The 15,717-nt window shown below is 44.4% G+C and overlaps 1 protein-coding gene across 6 annotated transcripts in view; it reads left to right on the forward strand.

Moving 5' to 3' along the window:
• The window catches only part of WDR7 (WD repeat domain 7), a 250,905-nt gene that overhangs the window by 161,824 nt on the left and 73,364 nt on the right, over positions 1–15,717 (forward strand). For all 6 annotated transcript variants that reach the window (XM_077346857.1, XM_077346856.1, XM_077346858.1 and 3 more), the window contains one exon: positions 4,434–4,620. In XM_077346857.1, the coding sequence (XP_077202972.1) occupies positions 4,434–4,620 (187 nt within the window). The remainder of the gene's footprint in view (positions 1–4,433; positions 4,621–15,717) is intronic.

Genomic DNA, 15,717 nt, shown 5'->3' on the forward strand with positions numbered 1-15,717 from the left:
TTAGGGAAGGCCTGTGTAGAGCAAGTTATAGTAGTCTAGCCTGGAGGCCTCTCCATAAACATTCCCCACAGAGCTCTCTACTCAGCAAATTCCAACCTGCTGATGATCCTTGGGCCCAGAGAGATATGCCTGGTCTCAATCAGAGCATGGCCTTTTCAGCCCTGGCTCCAGCTTGATGGAATGAGCTGCTGGCAGAGACAAGGGCTTACAGAACTCCCAAGTTCTAAAGGGCCTGCAGAACGACGATCTTCCATCAGGTATTTGGTTGCAACCCAGGGCCACACCTCTAACATCTACTCGGGCCTCCTGCCCTACCCCTCATTTGGATTCTAGCCCAGATTGTTGGTCCCTGTCTCGAACGAGGCCACGCAGTAGTACAGCATAATTTGTTTGGCGGGCTGGTTACAATGTTTTGGGAACGAAGCAATGGCAGTAGGAAAGATGGAAACTGGTTTTTTGCTATGTACCTGGTTTATTTGTTCGTTTGGATTTTTATACCGCCTATTCTTTACAGCTCTGGGCGGTTTCCATGGAACATTGCATACATTTACATGGAACGTTATAACAATCTATAACATTATACAGATTTCAGTAGAACATCACAATCCAATCTATCAAGTAACAATTCAAAACACAACATGAATAACAACAACACTGGGGAGATTGTTCAGTCATGGAAGGGCGTCTGGGGGGGGGGCAGTAGATGTTCCGAGTCGGTGAGCCACCCCAAGACCTCTTTGGAAAGGGGCTGCCTAAAAATCACAAAATAAATGAATGGAAGTCAGTTCTACATTCCTTACTGTGAGTTCATTCATAGGTTCAGAACAATGGGATCCCACCTGGACTGAATAGGGACATCGGATTCCTGTCTACTACAGATGCTAATTTTCTGTCCCAAAACATTTCTCTTCTGCTGTGGTCCAGCTGATTACAATATGTGTGGTACTTTTTCATCCTTTATAAGTATTCTTTATTACTCCTTTCCCATTTTCTGATTGGGATAAAATTACTTGGATCTAATCAAGGTACTTGACCTGTTTCCCGCTCTCAGGATGAACATCATACCAGCTTATACATACGTTTTTAGCCACCTCAGTCACCCAAAATATGGGTTTGAATAGTGCAGATGGCCTCTCCCTCTCCCCAGGACCTGGAAAGGCTGCAGGCTGGAACCCCCCGAGCAGGAAACTCACTGGCAGGGGCAGCTCTCACGTGGCAGGGATCTGCAGCTCTGATCCTCAGAGGGAGGAGGTGGCGGTCAGAAGGCGATTGGCTGGCCGCTGGACAGACAGGCAAGCTGGTTGGAGGAGGAAGTACTCAGGGACAGGACAGCCGCCCTGAATGGGTGTTAAGCGCTGAGTGGCACTTAAGCCATGAGACACGCTTCTCCCCCAAGCCCTTACCAGAAATATTAAGTGGAACAGATATTGCATCTTCCTTGGGTGTATTTGTGTCTCTTGTATATTTTCAAAAGCTGCTGCTCTTGTTAAGATATGCAGAAATCAGTCAGTGAAAATAGTTGTGTCTCAGCTGAGAAATTTGAAATCCGAGGACATTTTCTTTTTTAACCCAAAAACCCAAAATAAACCTTGAGGACCATAAGGAAAGTATGGACTACATAATCTGCCCCCCTATATTCCGTGGTCCGAGATGCTGTAGCAGGGGAAGGTTTTGGACACTTAGCAACACTTAACGTAAGTGGCCAGTCATTATTAATTCATTTGGCGTTCTTTGTAATAACATAAATCTCAGCAAACTAATTTGGTTTTAAAGTGCTTCTAATGAAGAATCTCCAGAGGTGGTTGCTTTAATTGAGCTATTAATGAACGCATGATTACCTTGAGGTGGTGTTATTTTCTTCCATCGGCCCTTCAACCGCTGATGCCGACTCAGTTCCTAGCCTGCATGCTCCATGCATGTCAATAAAATGAGAGTTCTCTTCCAAAAAGGTTCCACAGTGGCAGCTGGTGGCAGCTGTGTACGCATCTTGCATCGTCTGACCAGCACAGGTGGTTTTCCTAAAAGCAGGGCTTCCGGAAGCAGCCTGAAACTTTCCAGGAGTGCTGGATTCTAGTTCTGCTGCCTTTCATTTTGGCAGATAAGGACTATAGGTTTGGAATAGGAGACATTCTCTGCCTCTAGATGGTCCCATCTCTGGCATCTGGATTTGAAGAATCTCAAGTAGTGGAATTAGTGACAGAAGAAGATGAAGATTAGTTGGTTCTTATATGCCGCTTTTCCCTACCTGAAGGAGGCTCAAAGTGGCTTACAGTCGCCTTCCCTTTCCTCTCCCGATAACAGACACCCTGTGGGGTGGGTGAGACTGAGAGAGCCCTGATGTTACTGCTTGGTCAGAACAGTTTTATCAGTCCCGTGGCGAGCACAAGGTCACCCACCTGGCTGCATGTGGGGGAGTGCAGAATCAAACCTGGCATGCCAGATTAGAAGTCCGCACTCCTAATCACTACACCAAACTGGCTCTCACACCACACCAAACTGGTAGCAGAATTCAGTCACCCTGAGCCTTCGGGGAGGGCGGTAAATAAACAAGCAAACAAACAAACAAATAAAATATATGGGGTAGACATCTTAATGGACGAATGGCCTTGCTTGGTATGCTGCACAGCAAACCACTGTCCCTGGGTGGTGTCCCTTTCAAGTACCAACCAAGTACTGCTTAGCTTGTGAGATCTGCCAAGATCAGGGTAGCCTGAGCCACCCAACTTAAGGCTAGGCTTCAGCAGCCATTCAAGCCCGAGGCGGAAAGGGACGGGGCGTGGGGGGGGGGGACACGGAGCCTCCACCGGCACACAACCCACAAAGTTCTCAAAGGGTGGGCTACTTAATGGACTCCCCTAATGCATATTGTTTTTAGAAGGCCATAGCAAATGCTCTGATTGTTCGTACTCTTAACCAGGGGTAGTCAAACTGCGGCCCTCCAGATGTCCATGGACTACAATTCCCATGAGCCCCTGCCAGCATTTGCTGGCAAGGGCTCATGGGAATTGTAGTCCATGGACACCTGGAGGGCCGCAGTTTGACTACCCCAGCTCTTAACAATAAAAAGCATAGGAGTGGAGCCATTTTCGATACCTCGCTTTTTAGTACCCCAAAGAGTCTCAGAGAGGCTTACATTCGCCTTTTCTTTCCTCTCCCCGCAACAGACAACTTGTGAGGTAAGTGGGGCTGAGAGAGCCCTGAGAGAACTGGGACTAGCCCAAGGTCACCCCGCCCAGCTGCATGTGGAGGAGCGGGGAATCAAACCCGGTTCGCCAGATTAGAATCCGACGCTCTTTAACCCCTATACCACGCTGGCTCTAATCGTGCTTGGTGGTCCCGTGCGGTCCTTCTCAAAACGCAGAAGAAAGAAGCCCACCGAGCATAGCCCACAATATAATAATAAATAAATAAATAAATTAATTAATTAATTATAAATAAACCCCGTGGCATCTAGGTCAGCCACGTACATGCCAGCATCTCAGCAGAGGACATGTACCCATTGTCTTCCTTCATTGCCTTTGTCTGACACTTCCATTATTCAAAGGACTGTCACAGAATTCCAAATACGTTCGGTTCTTCGGTCAATTCCTCAGATTGCTGGACTCCCACAATGGTGCAGGGGGTTGGACAGGATGGTATTCAGGCTCTCTCTGTTTCCGTGGCTCTATGATTCCCTAATTCCCAAAGCAGGCCTTTTTATTTCTCCTTTTCCTCTTTCCTCACACGTGTGATTGGGGAATGTGTGAGGATCAGCAACTTTGGATTGCTGAGTTTTTCACTTGAAACAGAATTACACGAAGGCAGGCCCAGATTCAGCAGAGATTGTTTTGGCGGCGGGCGAGTGTTTGCAAAGTCCGTGCTGCTGTTGTCCTAACGTAGCACTCGAGAAAGCCCTTTGCTAAGGGGTGAGTTTCCAGGGGTGTGTGCGTGTTCTTGTATCATATCAGGGCTCAGTGACACAGGCTTCTTAAGTTATCATAGAAGAATCATAGAATCTTAGAATTGGAAGGAACCTCATGGGTCATCTAGTCCAACCCCCTGCACTGTGCAGGACACTGACATCCCAATCGCTCATCTACTGCCACCCCCTTGAACCTTCACAGAATCAGCCTCTCCGTCAGATGGCTATCTAGGCTCTGCTTAAAAATTTCCAAAAATGGAGAACCCACCACCTCCCGAGGAAGCCTGTTCCACTGAGCTCTAACAGTCAGAACTTCTTCCGGATGTGTAGATGGAATTTCTTTTGCGTTAATTTCATCCCATTCATTCTGGTCTGTCCCTCTGGGGCAAGAGAGAACAATTCTGCTCCAGAATTGTAGGCTTCCATTCTGCATACCAGTTATTTCAAAATCCACAATGGGACATCTAAAATCCAAAGAATTCCGTTTGATCTCTTTTCCTGACCCTAGTTTTTCATTCCTCTTGTACCACAGGCAAGGCTTTGACGTATCTTCTGCTCCAGCCTCCCAGCCCCAAACTCCCTCCACACAGCACCATCAGGAGAACCGCCATTGACCTCATAGGACGAGGGTTTACCGTGTGGGAGCCTTATATGGACGTGTCTGCTGTGCTGATGGGCCTGCTGGAGCTCTGCGCAGATGCTGAGAAACAGCTTGCCAAGTATGTACTTCTCTCCCCTTTGACTACTGGTTGGGAATGCCGTATTGGCAGAGGCGGCCATACTGTAGCTCTCCAGGTATCTATGAACTACAGTTCCCATGAGCCCTTGCCAGCACTGTGCTATATGGTGATGCACTTCATTTGAGGTATCTGGTAATGCTGAGACCTTGGATGTTCTTGGGGAGGGACCTGTTGTGTTTACCACAGCATAGGGCATGACCCCCCCCCCCAGCCTTGTTCAATCTATGGGAGCTTCAGGGATGTGAAGAAAAGGGAGTGTGTGTCACCATAAAATGGCCACCATGGTGGCAGGGCCAATCACAGAATTACCATTGGCCTAATCGCTACGGAGAAGTTATCCCGGGCCTATTCCGCACCTATAGGATAATGCACTTTCAATGAGGTAGAGGTAGATTTTGCTGTTCCACACAGGCAAATCCAGCTGGCAAAGCACATTGAAAGTGCATATTCCCTATGTGTGCGCCATGGGCCCTGGTTTCAGTTTCCAAAGGGTCAAATTTACTCCTTCACAGCCATAAGAAGAGATCACAGGTCCACCCTGGATGAGTTTTAAATGTTGCTTAATCAACCATCTGAGCCCCGCCCCCCATGTCTCCTTTGCATTTCTAAGTAAGACTCATCCAACCAGTGAATGCCAGAAATGCATTGGTGGGCCCTGTGGTTGGGGATATAGCTAGTGGAAGTCTGTCTTGTTTTAGCAAACTCTTGATGTTTGTGATCAGGTGACATCAGCTGGTGTCTGTACTAGGGCACAAGTATTTCTATCCTGGTCTTGGCACGTTACATGACATAAAGAATACAATGTGGGCTCAACTGTTGTCAGCAGGTTGATGTACTGAAACATATGCAGAATCCAAACTGGCCTGTTGAACTACTTTCAGATGCTATGGAAGGCAGAAAGACCAGAAAAAACTGACCGCCAGGCTACGACATCTTGCAAATGAGATATCTTCTTGTATTTAGATTCTCTAGTCATGCCAAAATGCAAACCGGTTACTACACGTTTTCAGTCAATATTTCGTCAGTGGCATTAGTCTGCATATCGAGGTGTTCTTCAATATTGTTGCACGTGCCATTTGCCAGCAAGGGTTTGGTTGTTGTTGTTGTTAAACCGAATAAGTGAAACAATCTTTAAAGTGTATTTTAAAAGAATTGTTTTTAATTGGTGGTCATCAGGGGGACTGAATAGGTGTGGACCCAGCCTCCTTTCCTCATATGTCCAGACAATACGCCATTGACAAAATGATGACTGAAAACGTACAATAACAGATTTGTTCGTTCCCAGCCCCAGGGAAGGTCGCCTGGCCTCGACCCAGGACAGGGCCTTTAATGTCCTGGTCCCTACCTGATGGAATGAGCTCCCAGAGAAGCTATGGGCCCTGTGGGAGCTTTCGGTATTCCGTATAGCCTGCAAGACGGAGATCTTCCATCAGGTCTATGGCTGAAGCCATAGCTAATATATATATTGTTTAAATCCTGTGAAGAAGAATACATCATAGCGAAGGACTAGACCATCAGCAAATATTAAGTTGGGAAAACAACCACTGATAAAAATGCCACTTTGAAAACGGTTTAAATCTGGAGGCCGTTTTGGTTGTTTTATGACGATTAAAAGAAGAGATAAGACATTTCTATTTGTATTTATTCTTAAATGGTTTAAATGTTAATTATAGTCTAGGGTAGGTTCTTTTTTCTGTTAACACAGTGATGGCCAGTAGTTGTTGCCCTGTCATCCTGGCGGGGGGGGGGGAGCCGTTTCATGGGGGGGGCTTGTTTTTACCACCATTCTTGTTGTACTAGTTAATGTTAATTTTTATTGGGTTTTGGGAGTTTTAGCTTATTGTGGATTTTTTTTTAAATGGTAACCCGCCACAAGCCAGCATGCCAGGAGTGGCGGGGAATAAATCCAATTAATAATAATATAATAATCATAATAATAAATACAGGAAGATATCTCATTTACATGCAGTGGTGGCCTTCTGACTTTCAGATGCTGCCAAGACTGTTATTCTGTGATGCATATTACTGTCAAAGGCATTCTTTTGCCCCACATCATATCCTTCCCTTCCCTACTGGGAACCATCATTTTAAGAGTTCTGCTCAGTGGCGATAGTAAGGAATGGCTTAACCCTCCGTAAATAGATTTATGGATAGTTAAAAATATCAAGATCAATTGGAAATTACTACTTTAATTTTTTTTAATATCCAAATTAATTTGGATTTTTTTGAAACTACGAACTTTTGAACTGCAAGTTGTTTGGCATCTGCTGGTGTTTCAGTCCTTTGGCAGACATGGAACTGCAGTGAATGTCAGGAGTGGTTTAAAGATTCGCAGGGACTGTCACACCAGAGCCAGTTTAAGGATGCGGTGGGCCCTAGCAGAGTACAGTTGCAGTAGGAACAGCCAGACTGGGGACAGAGGGGTCACCCACAGTGGAAAGTGGTGTCACTCTAGCCTATTACGCACAGCCGCTGAAACGGCGGCATGGAGAACGCGGAGGAGGAAGAAACGAAGCGAACCGCTTATGCACAGAACGGAACACAATGGCGGCAAAACCCAGAGTATCCAATTACGCACGTGGCTACTCCGGAGTCGCTTCTGGTTGCGCCCTGGTCCCAGGAAACTCCACGTTCTTCCGCATCTTGCTAACACAGCTTTTTCGGCGGCATACGTTGATTCTGCGCCTGGTTGCCGCCTGCAGTGTGCATCATTGGTGATTTTAGCCGCCACCATTCCACCCCGAATGTGGACCTTCCACTCTGTGCATAATGGGCCTCTGAGTGTCCTTAAATAGAGAAAAGAAGGGAGGAGAGAGGCTACAGTCCTGATCCACCGGACAAGGGCACGTGGAAGTGCAGGGCCCGTAGCGTGTGCTGCATGGATAAACGGGTCCTGATAAATGTATTTAAGTCACAGACCTGTACTTTAAGCATATTTAGTTGTGGTTTGAATAACATTCATTCTGGGTGTGGGTGGAAAGTGCTGGTAAATCTCAGCTGACTTGTGGTTGACCCTGTGGAGTTTTCATGGTCAGGGCCCTGGAATTCTCTAGACGTCTTGGATCCTTTTACTACCTGGGACCATCCATGTTTAGCTTTTGCCGAGATCAGGCTAGCCTGTGCTATCCTGGTCAAGGCAACATTCTTTCTACAGAAAATTAATCCACACTTTTGTAAGTGGTGGATGGGGAAAAAAAGGCATGAAACTGTTGTAGATTTAATCTGAGATGTAAATGTCATTTTATACCCATATAATTCTTTGAATCCTGGCTTTCTGAAAATACCGAAAGTGTGTTAGTGGTCCCTCTTCTCTTACTCAGCTGTAGTCCAATATTTCGGGGGGGGGGGAATGGGGAAACCAAGACAGACGCTTGTTTTATGTTTACTTGTGGGTGTTTTTATATGTTATACGATTATCCATAAGCTGAGCTTTCGGACTTTATTCACAGGCTGCAAATTTGTAGGACTAGATTTCAGCCCAGTTTCCTGTGCTGGTGATTATGCTTTCAGCTGCTGTAGTGTGCAATTTTTTTCTTCAAGTACTTCCCCCCCTCCCCCAGAGTATGGCATATTGTTGTTTTATGTAATTTAATATGGCTTCCTGGTAATACCACATACCCTGCAAAATGTGTGTGACGCCTCCTGGCCCCATTCTTGTGTTCAAGAGTAAATATATATATATATATATATATTCAGGACAACATAAAGCAGCAGCAAAGGCAGTCAATGGGCTGTATACTGCCTAAGCCATATCTCTCCTCCCAGTTTGAGCTAAGAAAGTTCTAGGAAGCCTTTTTAACTGAGGGAAATAGACAAAGCTGCGTTTGCCACCAAGTGTATGCTCAAATGGGATCCATAGCCAATTCTGACTTTCTGTTGCCTACTTGTGCCAGTACATGTGTTCTCACGCACTTGTTGCATACAAATTGTGCATTTTTAGAAGAGTTGTGGTACACATAATAAAGATTGTATGTGGTTGGGCCTCTGGACAAATGGTTACGTCAGCGTTTCTCAACTTTCTTCAGGCTTCAAGAAACCCCAGACGTGGTACGATTGTGTAGAGCAAGGGTAGTCAAACTGCGGCCGTCCAGATGTCCATGGACTACAATTCCCATGAGCCCCTGCCAGCGCTTGCTGGCAGGGGCTCATGGGAATTGTAGTCCATGGACATCTGGAGGGTCGCAGTTTGACTACCCCTGGTGTAGAGTATAATTGGGAAGCACCTTCCCACCCCCTCCAGGCCTAACACTTCCCATTTTGGGAGGGGTGGGTCAACCAGATAGTATATGATCATATCATCCAATAATTATTCCCACCCATTTGGGAAACCCTTGCAAGGCTGTCATGAAACCCTGGTTGAGAAAGCCTGGGCTATTTAGTAGAGTTTTGATTAAACATCTTGGTACTCCTATTATCACTCATTCTTACCTGTGGTTAGAACATAACAGAAGCCACGTTGGATCAGGCCAATGACCCATCCAGTCCAACACTCTGTGTTACACAGTGGCCAAACTCCAGGTGCCGTCAGGAGGTCCACCAGCAGGACCAGGTTCAGTCACTTCAGTCATAACAATCAGGTTTCTCATTAATAAGCAAATCCGATTTCATAACTGGCCATATCTTCATGCAGATAAAATGTATCTGAGTTCCGCACACAAAATAAAGAACATGCCCGTTACATCAGTTTGTATTGCTTTATTCACTGAAGATTATTCAGACCAGGTTATCCCACACCGTTTTTAGTGATGGGTACAATAAGAAGCAAACAAAAGTGTGCAGAGCTAGTAATTCAATTTCTAGTCATGCTTTTCCAAAATGAATTGTTAATTCGGTGCAGCAATCTTGCCATTCCCGTTCAAGGAGGATGTCTCAGTGTGCTTTTTGAGCATCCTAAAAGCTTGTCACACATGCTTAAAGCAGAAAAGCGACGAAGGCTATAAAATCCTTAATGCAGCAAGCATACTTTATACGGTTGAACCCAGTCATTTTACTATGTGCCTAGTTTTAATTTCGTAATGATCTAAATGAGTTTCTCCGTTTCTCCCTTGAATTGAGTGATCACAACGATCCCTTTCCAGTTTTTAATCTGATTCGGATTTCAATATGCGTATTGGAAGATCTTTTATCTCTGTTCACTTCAAACACTGTTCAATTCCAAAGATTTGCGGTTACGTAACAGGCAAATGTCAATTAAAATGACTCTGAGGAATCTATACGGATGCCTTTGGGTATCGTCTTTCCCCCCCCATCTCCCGTACAATTTGAATTCTGTTTCATGGGAAATATGCACACAAGGTATTCAATTGGTTCTGAAAAATATAACCAGCAAGGTTACTGAGAATACAGCAAACATTTCTCTGCCCTGTTCTGACATTTGCAGTCCTCCATCAGAAGCCGGCGAGAAATGCAGAAGCCGCGGTGGTCACGTGCTAAAATTTATAGCTGCATTTATATAGTATATCAAATACAGTTGCAGGTAAATTAAACAATACTGTAGGCTTGCTTTGTCGCGGAGATGTATTTGCTTTTTCACAAAGAATTCCTAGTCATTGCAGCCTTCGAATGATGGACAAAACCTTGTAATGGGGTGGCTTTTTCTGTTGTCCTTTGTAACTTGAAAAATCCAAACTTTGATGTTTAATGTTTACTTAACTAAGGTTGCCAAAAGCAAGTTGGGAAAGGCACGGACCTCAGTGGGGTACACTGCCATACACCCCACCCTTCGTAGCACCCGTTTTCTCCAGGGGGACTGATTTCTGTAACCTGGGGATGAGCTGTAAATTCTGGGGATCCCCAGGTCCCACCTGGAGATTGGTATTCCTATGCTTAACACACACACAAATACACGCAGACGGTCTGCAAGTCACCCATTGTTATATTTAGCCAAAGTGCATAACAAAATCAGTTGATGTAATACAGATTGATTTTTTAAAATAAAAAAACACCCTACGTTTCATTCCAATGCAGGTCAGGTTAAATCAATTAGATTTATAAACCGCCCTGAGCCTCAAAGGAGGGTGGCATATAAATGTAATAAAATTAATTCATAAACCCCCCAGTTAGGTGTTTTGGTGGTGACTTTTTACAAGTAATGAAAACAAAAATGCAACAGTTTTTTAGTTACTAATCGATCTCTGCCACCTAATAAAACACCTGTTTTTGGCTTTCGCTGACATTTATGTTGTTTGTTCCATAGTCCCATGCGTAACCAAGCTACAATTTTGTATCTGTTTCTTGTGGCTTCAGTTATATTAGAATTTGGATGTTCAGAGTTAAGTTTTGGGTTTGTTTGTTTCTTTTTTTTTTAAATGCCAAAACAGAGAAATCTCTGTTTAGGCGAATCACTTTATTTTAACAGTCATAACCTAATATGTGTCAATGGGCTAGGACACCTCAAGTAATCAATCTCAATCCTGTTTTGTGAGGGGGGGGGTTTGACTGGATATTATCTACTGTCCTCCAGCAAAGGTATCATTTTATGTCCCCTACTTAGTAGATGCAGATTACTTTTAATGGCCTAAAAACTCAGACATGCAGAGGAACACAACTCAAGTGCACGCGCAAAGAAGATATACACAGTAACACCAACACACAATTTACAATTTTAACAAGGAAAGAGTATTCAGTCTTAACACTGAACAGAGCAGAACCCTTCCTAGTTAAAAAAAAAAAAGGACAACAAAGGCATCTTGATGAAAATAATGTGTTTTGATCTTTACACCCTTAGCCAAATTTTTTTATTCCAAGTCATGAACAGCATCTGAGACTGTAAATGTCATGGATGAGAAAGCATACACCTGCATGTATAAATAAGATCATGGCATGATTTTCTGTCAAGCTCCAAATGCTTCACCCCCCCCCCCTTTATTCTCTTGATGAATTTTGCACTAGTTTCTATCATTTAATTATTTATGGAACGGAGAGCAAGGAAGAAGGAAAAAACAGCAAGCTTCTCTCAGCAGTCTTAGAATTGCAGTTTGCATGTAGCGTGTAAACAGATCCGGAGCATTCAAGATTAAATACTAAGGACCTGCGGGTGGGTGTGGGCGTACACACGTGTGTCCGCACACTGTATACAAGGCTGTTCATGCACTCATTTGTTAACACTTCTTACAATGAATTTCAGGGAATTCCAAACGTTTCCATTGAAAAAATCTTCACTTCTTATCAGACTGTATCATAGATACAAACATCAATATCTTCATGCCTGTTTTGGTTTTTCTCGAGTTTTTTTTTTTGGGGGGGGGGAAGAAAAGCTTAGAAAAACTACCTCCGTGAAATACTAATTTATTTTTGTTTGTTGATAAAATGCAGTGTGAATTTTGGATTCTTACACGCATCTGGGACTATTTCATTTTCTAAAATTATCATTCATTTTTGTACATTGTGTGTGTATATATATATACTAACTATGATTGTGAAAACAATTTATTTTCTCTAATCCTGTAATTGTATTATTCTGTATTCTTGCACTGGACTGGATTTGAAAAAAACCCAAACTGTTCAATACCCTGTGATTGATGTGGATTTCCATGCGGTTAGAATGAACCTGCACAATACCTTTTTTTTTTCCCCCCAATTGCACCTCATAATCTGAGTCATCAGATGGCCCAACTGAGTGTACATTAATGAAGAAGTGAATATTGATAGTGATTTGGTTTTGCTTTGTATTCCCTGGCGTCTTTGAAAGAGATTTTCAGGAATCAGTTAAACTACGACGCTCGAGCCCAGGAAAAATGTGTTTGGTGCTGATTCCAGATGAAGTGTTTTAATTAAAATGATTATCCATTAAAAAAAATTTTTTTAAGGGATTGAGAAATGCACCGTGAGCATGCTTGTACATTAAGCACTGCTTTTGCAAGGGCCAGATCCCGTTTTTCAGAGATTCTATTTTCAGTTTCCCAGTGCATCTCCCTGGCTGTCATAAAGATTAGTATGGCTCTCTCAGTATACAGAGCCGCTGAATAAATGAATGTATCAGCAGGTAGCCTTGAGGAGGGCAATGCAATTTTCATCATGATAAATTGCATAATAAGCGAGAAAGTGTTTGCTTATTAATCCATAACAAGATTTAGATTGAAAACGGCCTGTTACATCCGTGACAGGTACAGTACCGAGTGTAGGGGGCGGGGGGGGGAGGAGGAGGGGGGACTTCAGAGGGAAAGAAATGGAGCAACAGGGTGTGCAGGGGGTTAAGTGTGCTTCTTACCCTCCCAGTGTCCTGCTGCGCTGCCCCTTTTTTTGTGCCTGATTTACCATGCACACAATAACAGCGCACAGCTGCCTCACTTCTGTCTGTGATGTTAAGCATGGTTTATAAAAGAGCTTTTATGTCAAGCGTGTGGTTTCAAGGGGTCGGGTGGGGAGGGAGGAGGGGGGAAAAAATCGCTTCACATTTATTGACAAAAGAAGAAAACACATGCAGTGTTTATCTTTTTGTGTGTTACATGTGTGTGTGCGCGTGTGGGTTGAATAAAATACGTTTCCAAGCTGGAGTGTGCCAGAGAGCTTTGAATTACGCCTCTGCTGTTCTAACCCAGCTCTTTCCTCCTGCGCCCCCCCCTTCCATCGTGCTGCTCCCCCCCCCCCGCCCAGCCCTCCAAAACAAAAGATTAGACAGTACGTTGAGTGGAACTGTTCACTCAGGAGGATTAAGAGTATTTTTCTAGCATTAATTAGGCTTTGATTTCTAGGCCTGGACAGCTGTAGGGATCATTGAAGCCCATAATTCCCCCCCCTTTGAATTTATAAACTGTAGGTTTAACTGTAGGTTACTTTGTACCGTGGGTCCTCTTGTGTAATTAGAATGCAATTTTTTAATATTTTGATGGCATAGGGGGAGGTGAGTGTAGTTTATCAGTGTTGTTTCCATGTATCCCCATCTCCATCTCACTGGGCTGGCGCTTAAACAGAATTTGGTGTGAACCTTTTTTCCGCCACTTTCAGAATGTAGTAGTCAAAGAATGAAAGGAGCGTAAAGGGTCAGAACGGACCGGAAAATATCTGAATGTGACCGAACTGGGAGCCAGTAAACCGCACACAGGTCAGACAGGCCAGGGTTCAGATTACTACAATACAGGGCCATGATTTCCACCACTAGGGTGTCTATATTTCCTTGATGCAAAAACGGGACATTGGGATGGCAAAAATGGAAGTGGGGTTAAATATTCTGTATTTGCAAAAGTAAGATGATTTGGAATTTTTATAAACATATTGAGCTTACCATTATTCTTCATTGACTGAACCCATACAAAAATTTAGGAGGTCGTAGGCCAGAACTCAGCTACGGGGAAAGGGTATTTTTTTTTACTATATCTTTCATTACAAAAACCCTTTATTAAGGAAATTCTAAACTAGAATTTCTTCCCTGTTTATTGGGCCCATTACATACCTGCAGATAAATTTTAAAGGTCCTGTCCCCCTTTTAAAGGTCCTGTCCCCCTTTTCCTATCCCTCTCTCTGTGTCTGCAGGACGGAAGAACTGAGAGGGTGGGACTCGGGCAGCTGCACGTTTACCAACTGCCCATGCTCTGTGACCTTTTGCACCCTAGACCCAAATTCTAACTTTAATAGAAATCAAACATAAATGAAAATGACATGGGTTACCTTAGCACACAGGCAAAACAAAACAAAAAACATCAAATATATAACTTTTATTTACATATATTCCCTACGGCAAATATATACCTTTTATTTGAAAGGGGACAACATTGACATTTTTATTAAAATGAGGGGACAGCCAGGAACTGTGAAAAAAGGGTAGTGTCCCCTTCAGAAGGGGACAGATGGCCAGCCTAGCTACCACATTTTCAGATGGGGCTTTAACGAAATGAATGAGCCGCAATGTATAGATGGGAACCTATATCTGGGACGGTGATGTCCTATATTGGTGCTCATGGGGCAACGGTAGGAGAACATCTGGAGTTCTAACCCTGCTGGTGGACCTCCTGATAGCATCTGTGTTTTGACCACTGTGTGACACACTGTTGAACTGGATGGGCCATTGGCTTGATCCAATGTGGCTTTTCTTGGGTTATTACGTACACACAAAGTGAACTTACATTGAATCAGACCTTTTGGGCCATCAGGATCAGTATTGTCTACATAGTCTGACAGCAGCTTGCCAAGAACTCCGGCTGCGGTCTTTCATATCAGCTACTACCTGATCCAGAGAAATGGAGATGCCAGAGTTGAGCCTAGAACCTTCTGCATGCCAAGTAGATGCTCTATGAAGGTGCCACAGTCCCTCCCTATGGAAAACCAACAATGTCCTCTCCTCCTAACCTGCAGGAACAGCTTCAAGAGCAAGAATCCAGGAGAACCTTAAAGACTAATCAAATTTGTGGCGGGGCTTGAGCCAAAGAAGTAAGCAGTAATTCACAAAAGCCTGCCACAAAGTTTAGACTCTTGCTGTCTTCTGTTGTTACTGGCAGACTAGCCCAGCTACAGGTGATATGACTATATATAGGAGCCTCTTGTGGCGCATGGTGGTAAGGCAGCAGACATGCAGTCTGAAAGCTCTGCCCATGAGGCTGGGAGTTCGATCCCAGCAGCCGGCTCAAGGTTGACTCAGCCTTCCATCCTTCCGAAGTTGGTAAAATGAGTACCCAGCTTGCTGGGGGGTAAAACGGTAATGACTGGGGAAGGCACTGGCAAACCACCCCGTATTGAGTCTGCCATGAAAACGCTAGAGGGCGTCACCCCAAGGGTCAGACATGACCCGGTGCTTGCACAGGGGATACCTTTAGCTTTCCCTAAGGTACATAATAGGAGCCTCTTGTGGCGCAGAGTGGTAAGGCAGCGATATGCTGTCTGAATCTGTCTGCCCATGAGGCTGGGAGTCCAATCCCAGCAGCCGGCTCAAGGTTGACTCAGCCTTCCATCCTTCCGAGGTCGGTAAAATGAGTACCCAGCTTGCTGGGGGGTAAACGGTCATGACTGGGGAAGGGAATGGCAAACCACCCCGTATTGAGTCTGCCAAGAAAACGCTAGAGGGCGTCACCCCAAGGGTCAGACATGACTCGGTGCTTGCACAGGGGATACCTTTACCTTTACCTTTACCTTTAAGGTACATAA

The sequence above is a fragment of the Paroedura picta genome, chromosome 7 (genome assembly GCF_049243985.1).
Source record: "Paroedura picta isolate Pp20150507F chromosome 7, Ppicta_v3.0, whole genome shotgun sequence".
Taxonomy (NCBI): Eukaryota; Metazoa; Chordata; class Lepidosauria; order Squamata; family Gekkonidae; genus Paroedura; species Paroedura picta.